We start from the raw sequence: 19,542 nt of genomic DNA, 5'->3' as shown, positions 1-19,542 counted from the left end.
GTGGATCAAATCAGCTACCATGCTGACGAGGTTCTGTCTGAGAGTATGGAAAACTCCAGAAATTTTAACCATTTCAGGAATGTCTAGAAAGTGGGTCAGACTTGAAGGGAAAAGTTAACCTTGACTGTGGCAGTGATTATTTGAGCAGGGAGCGTGATTTAAGGAAGGACGTGATCCAAATCAGGAGGTCTGAAACTGAGTGACTCCACGGGACATGAGAAATAACCAAGAATTCTGCTATAGGAAAACTCTGCTATAGTGATAGAATCCACAGAAAATATTATAGGTGTATGTATGAAACCTATGTGTATACATCATAATCTCTCCTACATATGCATGCATAAGTGCATCATCACTTAATATTATCAAGGCTTGTTAAGGTTGTTTAAGAATATATCCACGTATCACTCAGATTTTATTAACCATGCTGTGTGGTTCTAAGTGGATGTTAGGTGGTGTTCTCAGCATCTGTCCCCACTGTGCATTGTCTTTGGAATCGTCACGGGGAGTTAGCAAAGAATTTTGTTTCGAAGCAGAAGGCAGGATTGGTCTTAATACAGAGGCGAGTGAAGCAGAGGTTCAGTGAGTTAAATTGCTAAGATACATTAGTTTTTCAGGGGAGTCTTAATTTTGTTATGCAGCTTTTATAGAAATGTAAAGCTGTGTGCATATACAGGAAGGTTTGAAAACCTAATATGCTTCACTGCAGGGAAATTGGAATCAGCTTTAAGCCTGACTGTGGCTCTGGCTGAGTGAGCAGAACACTGGCTGGCTTGCAGCCTCCTGAGTGTTCCTCTGATGTATTTCTCTGAGAGTCATACATGTTTCAGTTTTAAGTTTTTAAAGTTTGAACATAGGTATACATTACAAGCAGCTTCATATTTTTATAAGTGACTGGTAAAGAGGTTTTCTAGATTTTTAAAGACTTTTATCACGTGTTCCTAGAAAGTATGTCTGTGCTTTTCTTCTGCAAAAACTTATCAAGAAAAACATTTTTATGCTATATTTTGCCAAGAGTAAAATAAAGAAATAAAGGGTCCTTGCCAGTATTTATACAAAATTTAGTAGTTTTAAGTTAACACTTAGTAGCAATTATTAATAATAATGTAGCTATTTTTCTTCTCTGTTGGAAAGAGTACCAGATGATAAAACTATTAATGAAATTCTAAAGCCTTACATCGATCCTGAAGAGTCTGACCCTGTGATTCGTCAGAGGTATGTTTCAAAAATCTTGTAGCTTTCTGACAAGATTTAAACTGTTGACTTAAATGTTGTATGAGTGTGCATGTGTGCACACGCGTGCTGCAGAACACACACAGAGATTATAGAGACTGTGGAGAACGGGCTCTCCTTCCACCATGTGCCTCTCAGGGTTGGAACTTAGACCACCAGGCTTCACGGGCATCTTTACCTGCTGGTTCGTCTTGCTGGATGCAAAGGTTAACGTATTTTTGGGTGTGTATTTATTATAGGAAGTTGTGGCTGTATTTAAGTATATTGTTGGAATTTGCTGAGGTTCAGTCACTGTAAAACTAGTGACACAGATGCTCCTCAAGTAGGCAGGAATGGTGTCAATTCATTTAACTGTTCCAGCAGCTCACACCCATTTTATAGGTGGAGAAACTGAGGCTTAAGTAGGTTCAATAACCTCCTGTGACCAATAGTCCAGGAAGCTGAGATTCAGACCTCTACAGGACTGAAGTCTACAGTCTCAGCCTTAGACCAGACTGCCTTTCACATTGAACTAAAAATTCTAAAACTTAAAGCTTTTCTAGTAACTGTGAAAGACAGGAAATTATTTTTCAGCCAAGTCCTCAAAGAACTAAGCAAGGTTACACTTTGCCTCTAGAAGTACAGCATGGCCAAAAGTGGGTAGCACAGCTTAGTGGAAAGTCTCTCCTGGATATGTGAGTTAAGTAGCTACCTGCCTGCCTCTGAACCGTGTGATCAGAGTAAACTGCTTCACCACCATGCTTTAAGTTCCCCATGGGTGATATTAGAATAATACTAGATAAAAAGTCAGGAAGCATGAAAGAGAGACGTCTAAAGTCTCTGGGCCTGGCGTGCACACGGCAGCGCTCTGGCAGGAAGCTTGGTGGTGGGTAGTTTCCAGGCTGTGCTCCCCGGCAGGAACCGAGTGGGTGGCCTCTTCTTGAGATGGGAGTGATTGTTTGATTCCTAGAGGGTTGAAGTTTATACCTGGTGGATCCTGTTGTTTCTCACTATTGAAGAAGACAGCACCAGCCAGACTCTTGCAAGCCATGCAGGAGCTGGGCCTTGTCTTTGGGACAAGTCTGACAGTTAAAGCTTGACTAATTGATAATCTAGTTATTATCATTGCTCAGATAGTTGGCATTGATGAAGAGGGTTTGTTACTAAATTGAAGGCAGTATGGTGGTAAGCAGCTGACTGTTTGCTGATACAAGTATGTTTTTTAGCATATGTACTGACAGAACAAGACTTGAATTTCAGATGTGTAACCTGCTCTGGTTCAGTATTGCTTTCACATCTTAGAAACCATCTTTTTCTCTCTCTCCTCATGGATAGCTGAATTATGAACATTAGCTGCTCATAGATGCTTAGTCTCTATGAAGACTATCTGGAAATAGATTAAAAATAATTTTTTCTTCCTCTACTGCATTGTTTTCTTCCAGATTGAAAGCCTACGCACAGTCACAAACTGGGGTCCAAATTTTAATGAGGGTCGAAAATATGCAACAAAATATGATAAGGTAAAATTGCTTCCGTCATTTTCTCTGTATATAATTAACTAGCTTGATTAGGTGAAGTAGCTAACTATTATACTAATTGTTTTGCTGTGAACAAAAAAAATCTCGAAATCTAAACTTACCACTTTCAAGTTAAAATACTAAAATAATCATACAATATTTATTATATATAAGTACACTGTAGCTGTCTTCAGACACCCCAGAAGAGGGCATCAGATCTTATTATGGGTGGTTGTGAGCCACCATATGGTTGCTGGGATTTGAACTCAGGACCTTCAGAAAAGCAGTCAGTGCTCTTAACCACTGAGCCATTTCTCCAGCCCCACACAAGTTTTATAGCAATCACCCATCTGGGTTTTTTGGCTTTTCAAGGCAGGGTTTCTCTGTGTACCTCTGACATCTTGGAACTTGGACCAGATTGGCCTCAAACTCACAAAGATCTGCTTGACCCTGTCTCCCAAGTGGTAGGATTAAAGGTGTGCGCCCACCACACTTGGCTCCAGTATTTTGAAGTATCCTCAGATGGAACCAAAAAGTCGCCCATATCTCAAGAATGTATGAGTTCCAGTGTTTATATTTATAATCTTGGAAGCTCAAAAGCTCACCTAATGAGGTGGCTGCTTCATGAACTGTCTTAGAAAGAGCCCCACATAAAAGGCAACGAGAGGGATCTGGCAAACCATGAGCTGAGAGAGAGAGCATTCCTGGGCTTTATTCACCCATGACCAGATCACCTGTGGAGCCATGGCCCCACTACTGAGCTTCGACACTCCCTGTGCTAGGCTGCTACTGAGAGGTGGGAATGAGGGAGACTGTGAGCGCACTGGCCATCTTGGTTCCCCAAATCTTTGACTTTAATCTCCTACACTGAAAGAAAGGAAAATATGGGGGGAAATATGTTATCTGAGATAACTACAAGTAGCGAAGGTAGTCACTGTCAGGGACTATACAGAAGGCTTGCTTAGTGTTTGCATCAGTACACGAATCTGACACCCACATTACTTTAACAAAATGAAATAATATTTATTTTAGTTATTATAGTCTGAGCTTGGCATGATTGCCTTGTACTTACTTATTCGGGTAGCCTGATAATTCAGTTTTACCAGATCTGGGGAAGGCCGCCTGTATTATTTTTATACAGTTATAAAACAAAAGGAAATGGTTTGCATTTTGGTCTTGCTTGTTTATTGATTATTTGATTTAAGTTGGTATATTGTTCCTGTTTTCCTTCATTAAGTAAGGTGAGGTTTATTCTGCTTAGATTGGAGTCAAGGTGAATTGGGCCGTGGACAGTGAACAAAAGTCGTAAGTGCTCCTTACACTCGGCAGATTTGACTGCGTGGCACCGGGCTCACTTCTAAAACTCAAGGACATCCAAGTGTTTTTGATAAAAAGATAATTGTAGGATACTTACTTAAACTAGAGGGCAGATTGCTAGGCTGATCGCAAATATTTTAACACTAGAAATTTGAGTTAACAAAGACAAAGTGTAGAGGACAGAAAAGCAGCAGAAGTGCCTGTCAGAGGACATGAGCCAGAGAGAAGGTCAGAGGAGTCAGTCCTGGCAGCCAGTCACATCGGGAAGGCCGAAGCAGTGGGTCCCAGCAGCTGAGCCTGCACACACACCTTGTTGGCTGCAACTGAATTTCCAAAGCGAAGGACCTCTTTTTATTAGTTACATGACTAAAATTCCTTATCAGTAAAATGTTCCAGTAAGAGATAATAACATTGTCTTTCCAGAGGACATGATTTACAGAGAACTTAGAGCCCTGTTTGTTTTACATTAAAACATTCCATATTAGATCTTACAGGCCACATTTCTTGTTGTTATTATTCACAATAAATATATATACATATATATATTTCATTATTTTAACTTGGCAAAAAAAAATACATCCAGCTTAGTATCATGTGAAATTGGTGTGAATTAAAAAAGTTGTCATTTCAGTTTGCTTTCTTTTGGTTTTAGCATCCTAGAGACTGTTTCCTTGGTAAAAGGAGGAAATGTGTTCTGTGTGAAGTTCCATGTGACTCACACTGGCCTGAGTTAAGCATCATGTTTCTTAAGTAACAGCCTCTTTCAGCCAACAGTTTCTTGTAGGAGGCATACTAAGGTCGGTGTCAGCTGACTCAGGCTGCTCACCACAGGGCGCAGGTGCTCCTGTTGGTTTACATTTCTTTTCAAGTAAATTGGGTCTTGGAACAATGAGTTTTTCAGAAGCTTGTTTACGATGGCAGCAGTATTACGTCTGTACAGGTGGCTCCCAGATCTACATGTATTGGCAGTCCTTCTCCCAAGTACCAGGCCTGGTCTCCAGCTATCTCTGCTTACAGACCTCCATTCAATCTAGAGCTCAGCGTGTCTGCAAATCATCACAGCACATCTCTTTCTTCTTCTCTGAGTGTCTTCATTTGGGAGTATGTATGTGTGATATATATAGTGTATGGTGTGTGCATCTGATGAGGGTTGAGAGATTCACTAAGCTATGAGTGTAACACCGAGTCTTTAAGAATCAGTTTAGCAGAATAATAATAGGTTCTCCCTCAGGGCTGATGGACTGTCTAACCACAGGTTCTTGACCCTGGTAATGGTGCCAGACAAGCGTTTCTCCTTGTGGAACAGGTCTTAAATCCAACCATAGTTACTCCCATGACCCTTCTACCACTGTTGTACCAGTGGGTGTATCTTGCCAGGTCCGTTGTCACTGTCACATTCAAGGGGTGCACAGCTGTGTAGGATCAGTGCTTATTTGCCTTATCCACTAGAGTGCATGTCACCTTCCAAGCCTGTGAGAGAGAGCCAGCCAGCAGGGATGACGCTTCCAGGCGGTATGAGCTTGCTTTCTCCGTGTTGTTTGACTCACATATATGGTGCGCTTAGCAGTGGAGTCTCACTGTCAAGTTCCAGAGGATAACCAAGAGCACTGGCAGCAGCTCTTAGTGTTGGGGGATATAGGACTTCACGGGTCAACAGCTCTACAAGAGGCAACCCATTTGTTAGCCTGTGGTGGGGACATTGTCATGCCATTATAAGGTAACTCCATTTGAACTCCTTCCATCGTGCATATGAACTCACAGCAGTTGTGACAGTGTCCACAACACCACTGCAAGCCCAAGACAGACAGAATCCCAGCATGAGGAGAGGAAGCAGACACTAAGTCCCACCACTAGCTGAGAGTATAGAGAGAGTTAATCTGTAAGGGTGTGACCTCTGTTAGGTTGATCACACTCCAGTTAGTGGCCACACATCCAAAAGTATATGGGACTTGATGGTTTTTTAGAGGAAGAGGAAGAGGAAGATAAAGAGGAGAAGCGTGATCTGGATGAGATGTGGGAAGGGATGAATGTGATCAAAATTGTATACAATTCTTAATAACTAATAAAAGGGGATACTAATTAAAAACAGAAACCTTAAAACAATAAATTTTTAAGATATACAAACTAAAAATCTATTCCAGCATCTTACTGAATTCCATTATTCTAGAATAAGCCATAATTTTTAAAAAATTAAGCCACCAGATAGCAGTGAGCTGACTTATACCTTATCAAGTCTTGGACTCTCCCCTCAACGCCCCAAAAAGTCAGAGGTTCAGTTCTGTACTTTAGGGTCAGTTGTTTTCACCTTTAACCCAAAGACCTAGGAGGAGACATATTTACCACTGTCCTAAAACATAGGTTATGTTTGTGGCAGATATGCATCACAACTTGAAATTTTACAGCTGTGATTGCTTCCGTCAGCGACCTTATTTTTAGTGGAAAATTACTGTGTACTAGACAATGATTAAATTGTCACATCTTGGGAGAGTTGAGCTTGGCTGTTTTATATTTTAGATAGTGGACGGGTAGAGATCCAGAGCATCACCACCTAGATGGGACGTAGCGTCGTTTGTGGCCCTCCTCTTTTTAAGTCTCTAGAATGTGAGGAATAGAAGCCTGCGCCCGCCCTAGCTTGCTGGGGCAGACAGAAGGAAGTTGGCCGATGTCTTTGAAAGATTGAGGACCAGGCTCCTAGTTACCATCAACCTTGGAGATGCCTGTTGAGCCTCCTGCGTGAGCCTGCTTGGGTTCTCAGTATCCATGTTGAGAGAAACAGCTCTTTAGTTGACAACTGTAACAATCTATGTAGTAAGTGTTTTGCATTGTGCCTGCTTGGTTTGCGCAGTAAGCCTGGCCTCTCACGGTGACCAGGTGGAACCCTAACAATCTCAGGCATCTGATGTGTAGCGTGCTGGTCAGTGGTATGTAGCTGTGAACATGGTATTTTTTTTTAATAGCAGTAATATTGGGGTTTGAGTCCATGCAGCTTTTGGCAATCTAAAGCAACCAAGTGCACAGTGAATGCTATAAAGTGAGATAAAATACTGAAAAGTATTAGCTATACACAGAAAATCATTTGCCAAAAAAAGCTAAAATCAATAGAAACGTCCCTTTATTTGTGAAGTCCCTTGGGGGAGCCGTGTGGTTAGGATTAAGTGTGTGGAAGGTAAGCTATTTCAAGTATGCCTGCCCCCACCGCCTGAGAAGACCCCGGGCAGTGTTTGCCCCTAGGAAAAGTTCAGTTGTGTCATTGTATACTATACATTAGTTTTCTGTTCCGTTATCTAATGTAATCGCCTGTCTTTCTTAGTGTAACTATAACTGGGGGTTATTTTAATTGATGCTTTTTAAATTTATTTTTAATTATATGCATGTGAATGCATGCTTTGCATGCATGTAGTGCACCACATTTTTGTAGTACTGGTGGAGGTCAGCAGAGGGCATCAGACCTCCGGGAAGGGCAGTAACAAACAGTTGTGAGGTGTCTTGTGGGCTCCAGGAATGGTACCCAGGTCCTCTGCAAGAGCACTGAGTACAACTGCTGTGCGGTTCTCCAGCCCCACGTTGTTTATTTTTAAGGGAATGATGTTTGAAAGATGTGAAGCATTTGATCCTTAAATCCTGGACCCACTTGTAAAATATTTTCTGCACAGCTGTCTTCTGTTACCCAGGGAGGGAATGGTGTGTGACCACAGATGCTGCTGCAGAAACACACTTACTCTGCATTTCCTGATTCTTTTTAATGCTCTGTGATTCTGAAATAAATAACTCCAGTTCTTGGTAGAGCAATTGTCAGAGAAGCTGCACACAGGTTCCTTCACACTCAGTCTCTCAAGTGTTTTCCTCTGAGGAAGTCCTGTTACCATGGTAGGCATGGCTTTGCAGTTTTAAAGCGCATCTGTTTCCCCTGTTGCCCAGGACAGCCTTGCAGGATAGCCTCGCTATTACCAGAGTTCATAACTCCATATACAAATAACTTGATACTAGTTAAGAGCTGCCGGAACTCACCAGTGACTTACTCTGAATCCCTGTCGGCTGTGGTGCTTCCAGAGGACATCTCTGCTCTTGAGCCTTCATGCTCCAGTATGCTTTCTTTATTAAAGATTGATTTTTCAATACTATTATTATTATTGTTTTCATCACGTGTGCTGTTTAGGCATGTGCATGTGAGTGCAGGTGCCTGGGGAGGCCAGAGGCTTGGGATTACTGGGGCTGGAGTCAGGGTTGGGAGCCACCCATGTGGGTGCTAGCCAAACCCAGGTCCTCTGCAAGAACAGCAAATACTTGGAAGAGCTGTGGGTTTGCCTTTGAGTGTCATATGTCATTGGTAGGGAAGAATGAAGCTGGTAACCCTCTTCTTGGCATTTTCTTGTTTACCTGAAACAACATTCAGATGCCAGCATGTTCCTGCACACACTGTTACTGCGCAAGCTGACACACCGCCCCAGAGAGGAACTCGATGTGTATGTAGCCTAGGCTGCCCTCAAAGCCATGAGCCTCTTGCCTTAGCTGTTCATGCGTTTGGTTGTAGGCACTGGTACACCTGCTGATTCATTTCAATGTTAGTCTCTTTGCCTGGATTCTTAGAAGACATAAGTGTGGTGTTTTGTTTGTTTTTCTTAAGGTATCATGAACTGGATCCTTATAAAAGCCTTTCAGACAACTTGAAGGACAAAGTGATCATTGAGTACCCGACTTTGCACGTGGTGTTGAGAGGATCTAGTAATGACATGCAGCTACTTCAGGGTAAGCAGTGTGGGTGTTTTGTGCCGGTTACGATGCTGAGTGGATGGTGGGCTAGAGTGTCTTGCTGGAATGGTGGGCTAGAGTGTCTTGCTGGAAAGGATGTTTTGGCTGATTTGAATTGTGAAGATGTAGTTTACTGTCTACTGAAAACTCAAGAGATTCCTGAAATGAGCAATGACTGCTTCCTATCCTCCCTTCTAGGAAAGGGTGTGCTCTGTGTGAAATCTGGGCCATGTTCAGTTAAGCTGCTGTGGCCACGCCTCTCTAGTTACCTCTTTAAGCTCACTGGTGTTATTTCCTGCCTCTTCTGATTCTTTGTCCACGTGAGGATATTAAAACTGCTAAAGCTGGGAGTGTGAATGTTTGGTGGTGTATAAAAACCTTACACATCAGTGTTCCAGCCACTGATGGAAGTAACCTAGCTGTGCTACGTAACACAGAAGTCTCTGGCTGGGTTAAAGCTCAGCACTAACTGTTAGACTTAGATTACTCAGAACCCTGAGATAACATTTCAGCTGAGAAGTGTGGATATAGGCCAGGCTGTAGTACCGCAGACTGTAGGAGACACTGAATCTGTACGTTTAGATAGTTTTATTCAGCAAGTGTGGCTTTACCTGTTTGTAAGGTGTTCTCTCCACATGTATATATGTCATTTTTTTCTTTCTTGTATAAAATTAGCAAAAAAGGTTTTGAAGATTCCTTCAGTGCTATATCTTAACTAGATTCTGATTAACAAATGTAAAGGGTTTTTTTTTAAATAAATTAAGAATCTCTAAGCCTTATATTTATTCTTGTCTCTTTTTACCATTTGAGAATAGCCCTTTTTTTTTACATTAGAAATTTCAGTTTTAAGTAATCATTTTTAGTTCTTTAAACTTTTTGTAAAACCTTTTTCTTCAACATGATTAACATAGCGCTGAGTCTTCTAAATGTTGGTTTCAGGGAAAGTTGTAGGGTGAGTTCCTCGCCAGGGCAAACACGGGCTATGTAAACAAACAGCACACACAGCTTCTCTTTCACCTTGTTTAGGAATAACACTTGATTCAGGCAAGGCTTCCTGGGATGCAGCAGTAAGAAAGGATAATTCATCCTGTACTGGAACCTCACATAGAATCTGTTGCTTTATTTTGGACTTATTTACAGGCACACACAAGTGACTCCTCTTTCTCTGTAAAGGGCTGTCTAGGGCTGCAGCTGCAAAGAGAATCTGACAGAGGTCAAGGGCCCTGCCCTGGCTGTCGTGTCCTCAGTGCATCCCTTAGCAGGAAGGACAGACAGGCCTATGGACATGCATTTATGCATTTATTTTCCGTGGCCCATCAAGCGACAAGCTCCTCTGTGCAGTCCTGTAGCGGGTCTTCTGCAGCGTGGCTCATGGTGAGGGAGGTTCTGCCAGAACTGAACATTTTCTTGGGAAAGCATTGAAAATTTTGTTCTCTCCAATTGAATTTTTATCCTGAGAATAGAGTTCTCTTTGGGGGGAAGATGTGAGTTTTATAACATGACTGCTTCTGCATTTTATCTGTGTGCTTCCCCACAGTGTTTATAGATGTAAAAGAACTGACTGTGTACAGCAGCTGATATTGTGAATTGCGTCATTTCCGCCCCGTGGGAAAGTGTGCTGGTTAAGGCGCCGAGTGGGTTAGAGTGTCTTGCTGGAAAATGCAGTTGATGGTTGTTACAGTGTTTGGTTGGAGATTGCCAAAGTTATGTCTGCCTGTATTCATCACCAAGGGGTTTTAGTATTTGCTTGTTTGTCCTTCCTTCTCTTTTTAAGGAATGAAAAGGGTTAACTCTACCACTTAAAGGCTAGGCAGGAGAGGCAAGTGCCAGTTAACTCTGGCTGGTGGGGGTACACACACACACACACACACACACACACACACGGGCACCTTTGAGTCCTGTGGAGAGCACTGAGAAGAGTGTAAGATCCTGCCCAGGACCTCCTCGGCTGCCACTCCAGTAGCAGATGGGAGGGACTTGAGAACGCAGCCTGTGCTGTCCTATGAGGAAAAGGACAGAACCCCAGGAAAAGTCAGCTGAGCAGCTTTATAGGCAAAGAAAAGGCACGCGTGTTGCCTTGCTGCGGAGCTTCACGAATGAGTCAGCAACATGACCAGTCTCTCAGTGGGAAAATATATCCTTCACTGACTCCCCTCCCCCATCCTTCCTCAGCCCTCTGCTTTTTTTACCTTTTACTGTTTCAATGAAGGTGAGGCTCAGACGTACGAAAGGACAGCTAAGCTGTGTGTACAGTGGGTGCCATGATAAACCCCTGCAGAGAAAGCCAGAGGACAAAATAATTCACTCACAAGATCTTGGAGGAATCTTAAAAAGAAGGTTCTAGAATGTATAAAACTCCCAAGATGGATGTTGCCTGAGGTGGCTACATTTTGGTGCCTTACCGTAGGAAAGACTTGGCAGCTGTTGTTTCCAGTACAACTGCAGATCTAAATGAACCCCAGGGAAGCCGTCAGTCGGAATATGAGACAGAGCTCTGGGCAAGCTTGTCTTTCTAGCCTGTGCATGTCCTCTGTCCGCTTCCTTCTGCTTCTGCCTCATGGAGATGAACAGTAGTAACTGTAAGCCAAATAATCTCATAATCTCATTATAATTCCTTAAAGGTTTAGTTTTATTTAAATGTGTACATGTGTGTGTCTGTTTCTATGTGTGTGCGTGCACTCACACTTACATACAATGCTCTCAAAGGCCAAAAGAAAATGTTGGATCTCCTAGGACTGAGTTAGAGGCAGCTGTGAATGTCTCTGTACCTGCCCCGTGTGAAAGAACAGTGAGTCCCCTTAACCCTGAGCCATTGCTCCAGATCCTAATCATATTTTAATGTTAACAATTTTAAAAGTGCTTTAAATATGTTACTTCCTTTTAATTTCATTATCTATAAGGACAGAGTAACATACAAGTACAGGGTTCAGTATCCTGCACATTATGAGACAGATCCAGGGAGGAGAGGTTAGGTTTTGTCATGAAGGACTGGCTTCAGTGCCTGGCTGGGTGCTGCTCACCCTGGGCATACAAGCTTCAGAGATTCTCCATTCGTGGTCAGTCTTCTGCCAGCCTTCTTTCCTTCACCTGTACTTGCCATTAAGTTAAATTTAAAATATACACATATGTAAAAATGTTTCCAGCAACATGTAGGCAGCCCACATGATAATAGTGGTCTATTAGGTGTCATCAGTGGGATAACTGAATGAGAGGTCGGTCCCCAAGTCTTCCACAGTCAGGAAGGATATAACCTCACAGGATATAATTGCCAGTTTCACCCATCAGTTCTGTTTCCTATGTTCAGAATTGTGGATCCTGGCTGCTTGGGATATGACACAGTCTGTCCCTGTGCGCAGTGCTGTTGCTATGCCTCAGAAGGGAGGAGTGGCGAAGAGAAAACAAAACAGGCTGAGCAGTATAAACATCTGACTCTGTGTTTGTGGTTTTTTTCCAGTGAAAAGTGAGTCTGCCCAGAAGCTTGGCAATGGAAATTAAGCACTGCGGAAGAAGGTGGACGTTCCCAGAGGGCTGAGAAGATTGTGTGTTACTGGACTGCAGGGTGACTGGGTCTGTCAGTGGGTGGTGTGTTGTTTGTCTAAAAAGTAATTAAACAGCATAAGGTTTCTCTCGGGGAGAAAGTGCATGTACTGCCTTTTGAGCTAAGTGACTTATAAACCCTCTTCTTCCATAGGGTGAGCTCCTGGTGCACCTGGCTGGTGTAGTCCCTACTAGACATTCAGTGTGCTCATTTCTATAAGCTGAAAACCTGTTTTATTTGTTAAGTTGTCACGAGACCAAACCCAAGGATCACCTGTGTCAACCACAAAGCTGGCGCTTTCTGTGGTCTCAGCTCTCTGAAGAGAATGCCTCACAGCAAAGCATCTAGCTAGGGAGAAGCCGCTGTCCAGGAGTTGGCTGTCCTCTGGTTGGGCTTATATGCTATACAAAGGGTTCATGTGGAGCAGTGTTGTTGCCAGGGCCACGGGGAAGACGGGAGGCTCCATCGCATGGGATGCAGATGGAGCCAAAGGTGAAGTCTGTGTCCCTGACACGGGCAGGAAGGAATTGAACTGAACTGTCTGGGGTTTGGGGGAAGAGGGAGAAAGTACACAGAAGGCCACGTGATCCAAGTGTGGGGAGAGAGGGCTCTCCTCACTGAAATCAGCACTTTCCTCGGAAGTTGAAGAAAAGTGTTGAGCTTTATAAAACTAAACAACAAAGACAAAAATTATTCTGTGCTTTCGTCTGCTTCCCAGAGTTCACCTAAATATAACTGCCAGCCATTTGGCTAATATATATATTTATTCCCAATTTATAATGAACATGAGTTGTCTTAGATAAGACTTTATGTTGTGAACAGACACCATGACCTAGGCAACTCTTCAAAAGAACATTTCATTGGAGCTGGCTAACAGGTTCAGAGGTTCAGTCAGTGATCACGAAGGTAGGATCATAGCAGTGTCCATATGTGGTACAGCAGGAGCTGAGAGTTGTACGTCTTCATCTAAAGGCTGCTAGCAGAATGCTGACTTCTGGGCATTGGGGATGAGGGTCTCGATTGTATTGGCATTGAATATCAGAAGCCCACATACACAGTGCCATAACTACTCCAACAGAGCCTCCCCTGGGCTGAGCATGTGCATACCATCACGTGTCATAATGAATAATTGTGTTATAGGGGGTGAGGTTGGAATAATTCGCTGAGAGCCCTAGAAGGTAGAGGTATTAAAGCTCACTCTTAGATTCTGACAAATTCTGGAGGACACAGGCTGAGACAGTGACAGGTTTGTCATCTGCAGTCTGTCCATAGATTACCTTCTAGGAGGGGAGAACCTGCGCCTGGCCTCTCAGTTTTTAAACAGTGATTTCAAAGACAAAATGTGGCTTTTCATAGTTGCTAATTATCACATATAGGATTAATATCATAATTTACAACATAGCAAGTTTGCAAGTTCAAGAACCTAAATTTGATCCTCAGAACCTACATTTACAGAAAAAGCAACAGCTGTCAGGCGTGTAATTCCAGGCCAGCCTGGCCTGGCTTACTCTGTGACTTGAAGGTCAGTGAGAAACGTCTCAAAATCAAGGTGGTGCGCACGCACAGCACACACAGTTCTCCTCTGGCTGCACACATGCACGCTGCATCCTTCAGCCAATTGACAAGCCAGCAGTGTGAGCCTACTCTTTCCTGTTTCATATTCTTAGTGAGTAGTTCAAGGCTCCAGAGCTCCTTTTTCTTCCCATTCCTTACTGTGATACTTATGATCTCTAGCGTCACGTGAATACAGTGTCGTCGTGGAGGAAGCTGAGGTCCAGCCAGATTAAGGCTTGTGCTGGAGACCATTAAGTGAGCCAGCATTGCATTCAAGCCAAGGCAGTTGAGCTTCCTAGATTACATCCTTAACTGTTGGGCTACAATCTCAGGTAGGCTCTGTATCAGAGACTATGGGGATTTCTGCTGTCTCAAGTTACTGTGGCTAAACTTGCCACAGACATTTTGTTCTTCATACTTGTGACCAGTTATGAGTTCCTGTGTTTACCACCCTCCACTATGCAAAAAAACTTCTCTAATGAGCTCTGAGAGCTGCTCTCAAAGATAAACTTGTTGGGTTATTTATTTGTTTGTTTTGTTTTCTATTCTTTTTAAAGACAGGATCTCCTGTATTCTGAACTAGCTACAAGTTTACATGTAGCCAAGAATGGCCTTGAGCAGCCACCTGATCTTCTGCCTCCACCTCCCTAGTTCTGGGATGGTAGATACCCAACCAACCACTTCTTTTTTTATTTAAAGAAGATTGTTCATAATTTGTTAGACCACTCTTCCCCATTTCTCCCAAAACGTTGGCATCTGGTCTTTTTCATTGTCTCCTGTGAATTAGCCACAGCTAAACTAAGTACGGTTGAGAGCTATCGCAGCAGTCCTGTGGCAGCATGGCTGTCCCAGACTGCCTGGTCAGTGGGCCCACATGGAAAGGACACAAACATGCCTAAATAACTGGACGACTGTCATGTTGGCATATTGAGCATCAGAAGACTCATGTGCTTGGCCTGCTGGTGAATCCAGCTATAACTATTGGGCCATGCCCTTAGACAGGACAGGCTTGAGGGGTAGAGTTTGTGGGCGCTGTTGCAGCTATGGGAGATAGGGTCTTTTGGAATCCTTAGGAAAGGCTCCAGGAACAGAAGTCAAATGATTGAAGGAAATCCATGAAGCTAGCAGGGCAGACAGGGAAGGTCTTGGAGACCATATGAGTGTTCATTTCATAGACTAGAGACACATGTTCATCTCTGACATAAGCACCCAAGAAGAAAGCCGACTCGTGAAGGTTTTATTTTTCAAAGCAAGCTTCCTATCTCTCTTAGGAGATGCAGAGACTTTTGCACAGTGATTTCACATTTTTATTTCAGAAAACTCACGTTTCTCTTGGGTTTCTGTTTAGCACTCTAGTTATTTTTGCTGTTAGAAGAAATTGTCACAGTCTACCTCTTGGTATCTTGATTCTTTTGGCTCCTTGAACATTGGTTCTGGTTGAAGTCCATATGGTGTAAATCTGTGGTGCAGAGACAGTCCCTAAAGCCCAGTAACTTTTTATTTTCCTAGAGCCCTGTGGTCCTCCTTTTGACTGGTACTCTGTGTTCCTAAAGAAAAATAAAAGAATTCAGTTTCTGTGTTTTAAAGTATGGGGGACTGGCTAACCAGGCACCGGGATTCTCTGCTTTTAGAACTTTCACCACTGTGAGAGTCGGTGATCTTTCCATGTCCCTGACAGATTGGAAGGTGGTTTTCAAGTTCTCCGCTTCAGATCTCTCCCTGGAAAGCTTGGTCAGTTGTTCAGCCAACATCCTTGACCTCTGCAGCTGTTGCAGCTTAGAAGCCTGTAATAGTTTTCGTCACATTTGGACCCTCACCGACAGAACTTCTAAGCACTGAGGTGGAAAAGTGGAGGGGCAAAGAAAGCGGGTATCCAGTTTTCCAGGTAATAGACTCCATAAGGAAGCTACTGTGTGGCTTGACCCATGTGGACAGTCAAGGGGAAGGAATGACCCAGGTGTTTCTTCATTGCTTTCCTAGGTGGCAAGGAGGGCAGCTGTGACCTTTGAGTTGATTCTTTTTTCCCCTGACCAGCTTGTGTGTCCTTAGCAGTGAGAAGGGAAGCAAGTTAGATACCAAGTCCTGGCAAAAGTGTTTTTAGGGCCTGGAGAGATGGCTCAGCAGTTCAGAGCAATGACTGCTCTTCCAGAGGTCCTGAGTTTGATTCCCAGCAACCATATGGTGGCTCACAACTGTCTATTATGGGATCCAATGCCCTCTTCTGGTGTGCCTGAAGACAGCAACAGTGTCCTCACATATATAAAATGAATAAATCTTTTTTAAAAACTGTTTTATTTGAATTTCAATAACTTAGACAAAAAAAAAAAACACTTTATACTCTTCTATAATCTCCTACATTAATACTTCTCCAAAGAGCAGTAGTCTATCTGAGTGGCTTGGACTTCTTAGTGGGCATGGTAAAATCTGCTATTTGCTGCTCAGCATGCTCCCCACTCCTACTGTGAATGCCTCTGAGAATGACTGCACTTAGCCACTGAGTTTATACATCCCTGGCCAATCTCCTCCTGATGGGAGTCTTTGCTCTAAACTGTTCAGCCTCCAATTCCTCTTCTTAGGTCAAAACCATGCAAATGTGACCTAAGAATCAGGGAAAAGGTGGTGAGCCTGGTCAGGTACAGACTCTGCCCTGTCAGAAAACTAAAAATCGGTAACTATTTCACTGTAAGTGTGAAACGCTAGTTTTGCTGGTGAGGAGGAAGAAGCTAGTTGTATCTGTGGTAAGCCATGCCATCCATCCCTTGAAGTGTTCTGAAACATCAGCCAAAGTTTTTTTTTTTTTCCTCTTGCAACTCTACTAGAATGTAATAACCAGGAAATGAAGTGTACTAAATGGAGGTGACTGGACCATAGAATCTGCTAAATAAAATAGAAGAACCTTAATATTCAAGGCTACAAATAAACATAGTTATAAATATCACTGTAAAAACAGTTTCCAGGTGTTACAGCATTTCTGCTTATATCTCACCTGCCAGTGTTTGCCAGGCAGATATAAAAGGAAGACTGGCTTGTCGGGTGGGGCAGTATCTCTGTGTAGTGCTGCCTGTACTGAAACTCACTCTGTAGACAAGACTGGCCTCGAACTGAAGAGATCTACCTGCCTCTGCCTCCTGAGTGCTGGGATTAAAGGTATACCCAGCTGGTTTTCTTGATTTTTACTGAAAATTGTGAATAGTTTTACTAAGTCGGGGTATCAATAAGGTATTGAGATAAGACACAAGTAACAGTCTTTACCATATTTGCTCGTTGACAAATCACACTTTGTAATACAGTAAAATAGTTGGTTATTCTATTCCTACCCTTGGTGCATATGCCTGCCAGGCTGTGGCATTAAGAGATTCAGGCAGGAAGTAGATTGCTTGCTCAGTAGTTAAGAGTACTTGTTGCTCTTGCTGCTCAGTAGTTAAGAGTACTTGCTGCTCTTGCTGCTCAGTAGTTAAGAGTACTTGCTGCTCTTGCTGCTCAGTAGTTAAGAGTACTTGCTGCTCTTGCTGCTTAGTAGTTAAGAGTACTTGCTGCTCTTGCTGCTCAGTAGTTAAGAGTACTTGCTGCTCTGGCTGCTCAGTAGTTAAGAGTACTTGCTGCTCTGGCTGCTCAGTAGTTAAGAGTACTTGCTGCTCTTGCTGCTCAGTAGTTAAGAGTACTTGCTGCTCTTGCAGAAGTCCCACGCTTTATCGCCCCTCAGCGCCTTATTGTGGTTCACAGTCATCTGTAACTCCAGTTTCAGGATGTCCAATGTTCTTTTTTGAGTTCTGTAGACACCAGACATATGTGCACATATATAAATGTAGACAGAAATCTGATACATACAAATAAATCTTTTAAAAGGAGTTAGGCTTTGACAAAAAAGAATTCATGCTGAGCCAAACCCTATATAAATGACACAGATGATCTTCAGAATTACCCATACTGAGGAGCTACTGGGAGAGCATAGTTGCTGGGGTAGGGAGAATCATTCTTTACAGACAACGCTAACTAGGCTTAGTGGTTTTTCAAAACAAAAACAAACAAACATGAAAATGGGAGAAGGGCATGATGGGAAAACTGAGTTGGAAGTAGTATATGTGATCACTGTGTAGATATATAAAGTTCTCAAATTATAAAAAATCAAGTTCAGGTTGTATATCATTGCTGACAAGTTAAAGGTGATTGTAAATCTTATAAGAGACCAATTTACTTTAAAACTAATGCCTTTCTCGGGAGGGGGGGGGGGGAGGGGGAAGAGAGGAAGGAAATAGTTGTAATACAAGCATACTGCTGTGACCTCCAGCCCCAGGCAGCTGCAGCCCTCCCTGTAAAGGCAGATTCCTTCCTAAGACTAAGTCAGTTGGAAAGAAGAGAGACGGAAGCTCAGGGAAGTCTTGTGGAACCCTGAGACTCCTTTCCAGTCTTCACTTTCTAGTCTGGCAGGACTACCCATGCTCCTTGGAGAGGTGCAGCCCGTGTGGAAGTGTCCTGCAAATGGGTATGTCCTCCCTTCCCTGACAAGGCCACTGCTTTTGCATTGCTCCAACCGAGACCAGCGAGGAAGCAGAAGCCAGTAATCTACGGCCACCTAAACCTGCATTCTAAAGACAAAACCAAGAGTCAACTAATCACTTCTACTGTGAGCCCATGAAACTGGAAAACAGAGTTCGTAAGCATGTGAATGGAAAAGAAGAGATCCGTGTACTAGAGTGACTCCCAGCTGTGGAATGTGACAAGTCCCAAGACTTTACAGGTTTGTTGGCAAGCTAGAGAGTCATCAAAACCAATGTCCCAGTCAAAGGTCTTAGGAAAGAAGAATCCTCACTCAGCCACAACATTCTTTGCCCCATTGACACCAACAAGCAATGCTGTACAGTCCTCTGAAGGGTTATAGAAATTATCAAGGACAAGTCCCTTTGGGGAAGTGAAACGGAAATAACCGCAGACTTCACAGATCTCTGCCTTTTGTTTTTAAAGATTGTGGTGTGTACGAAGGGACAATGACCATGAGTTGTCTCATAGTCTCTTTGGAATTAGATTTTTTTTTTTATCATGGTTCTATTTTCCTTCTCTGTAACATGAAAACTACATTTGTTTACCCACAGATCACTGAGCCAAAAGTCAGTTGATAGGAGACCCCGCTGACGTGGAAGATCTCCTTTAAATCTAGCTCTAGTAGCACAATGGCTATCACTACCCTTTAGAGATGCTGTGTGAGTGCTGTGTTTTGGAAGTTGCAGGATCATGTTAGCCAATGAGTTGATGCATGCAACAATGTTTCTTCTACCTAAATTTATACTCTCTACTTTGATTTGAAAGTGATTTCCCCTCGGTCTCAGCATTTAGTCAGGGTTGACATCTCCATCCAAACTGCTGTCTGGGCAGCAGTAACTGGTTTAGAAATGGGCATATCATCCCTACCAAGGTAAAATGGACTATTACAGTTTAACTACCTCTTCCGTGTTGGGCTTACCTCTGTAAGGATGTAAGCATTAGAGCCCTTACAACCATTTGTGGTACCACAAAGGGAACTGAGAGAGTAACTCGGGGGCATTTTGCTTTCACTCTTGCCATTCTGAGCTGTGTTCCTTTCATTTCCAGCAATGGCAGTGAAGCTTTCTGAGTGATACAGAAGGTGTGGGGAGAGTCAAACAAGCAACTCCTCAGAGA

The 19,542-nt window shown here is 43.0% G+C and overlaps 1 protein-coding gene across 3 annotated transcripts in view; it reads left to right on the top strand.

Annotated features, from left to right (window-relative positions):
* Znhit6 (zinc finger HIT-type containing 6) overlaps positions 1–17,110 on the top strand; it is a 36,776-nt gene extending 19,666 nt beyond the window's left edge. For 2 of the 3 annotated variants that reach the window (XM_021158145.3, XM_085835445.1), the window contains exons 8-11: positions 1,135–1,215; positions 2,655–2,732; positions 8,671–8,792; positions 12,250–17,110. In XM_021158145.3, the coding sequence (XP_021013804.1) occupies positions 1,135–1,215; positions 2,655–2,732; positions 8,671–8,792; positions 12,250–12,290 (322 nt within the window). In that variant the 3' untranslated portion in view covers positions 12,291–17,110. The remainder of the gene's footprint in view (positions 1–1,134; positions 1,216–2,654; positions 2,733–8,670; positions 8,793–12,249) is intronic. The other variant, XM_021158144.3, reaches the window with a different exon arrangement.
* The last annotated feature ends 2,432 nt before the right edge of the window (positions 17,111–19,542 follow it).

This window comes from Mus caroli, unplaced genomic scaffold (genome assembly GCF_978045245.1).
Source record: "Mus caroli unplaced genomic scaffold, Mus_caroli_1 scaffold_3, whole genome shotgun sequence".
In the NCBI taxonomy this organism is placed as follows: domain Eukaryota; kingdom Metazoa; phylum Chordata; class Mammalia; order Rodentia; family Muridae; genus Mus; species Mus caroli.
The sequence above is the reverse complement of the archived record's forward strand: the minus strand, read 5'-3'. Positions and strand labels throughout refer to the sequence as shown.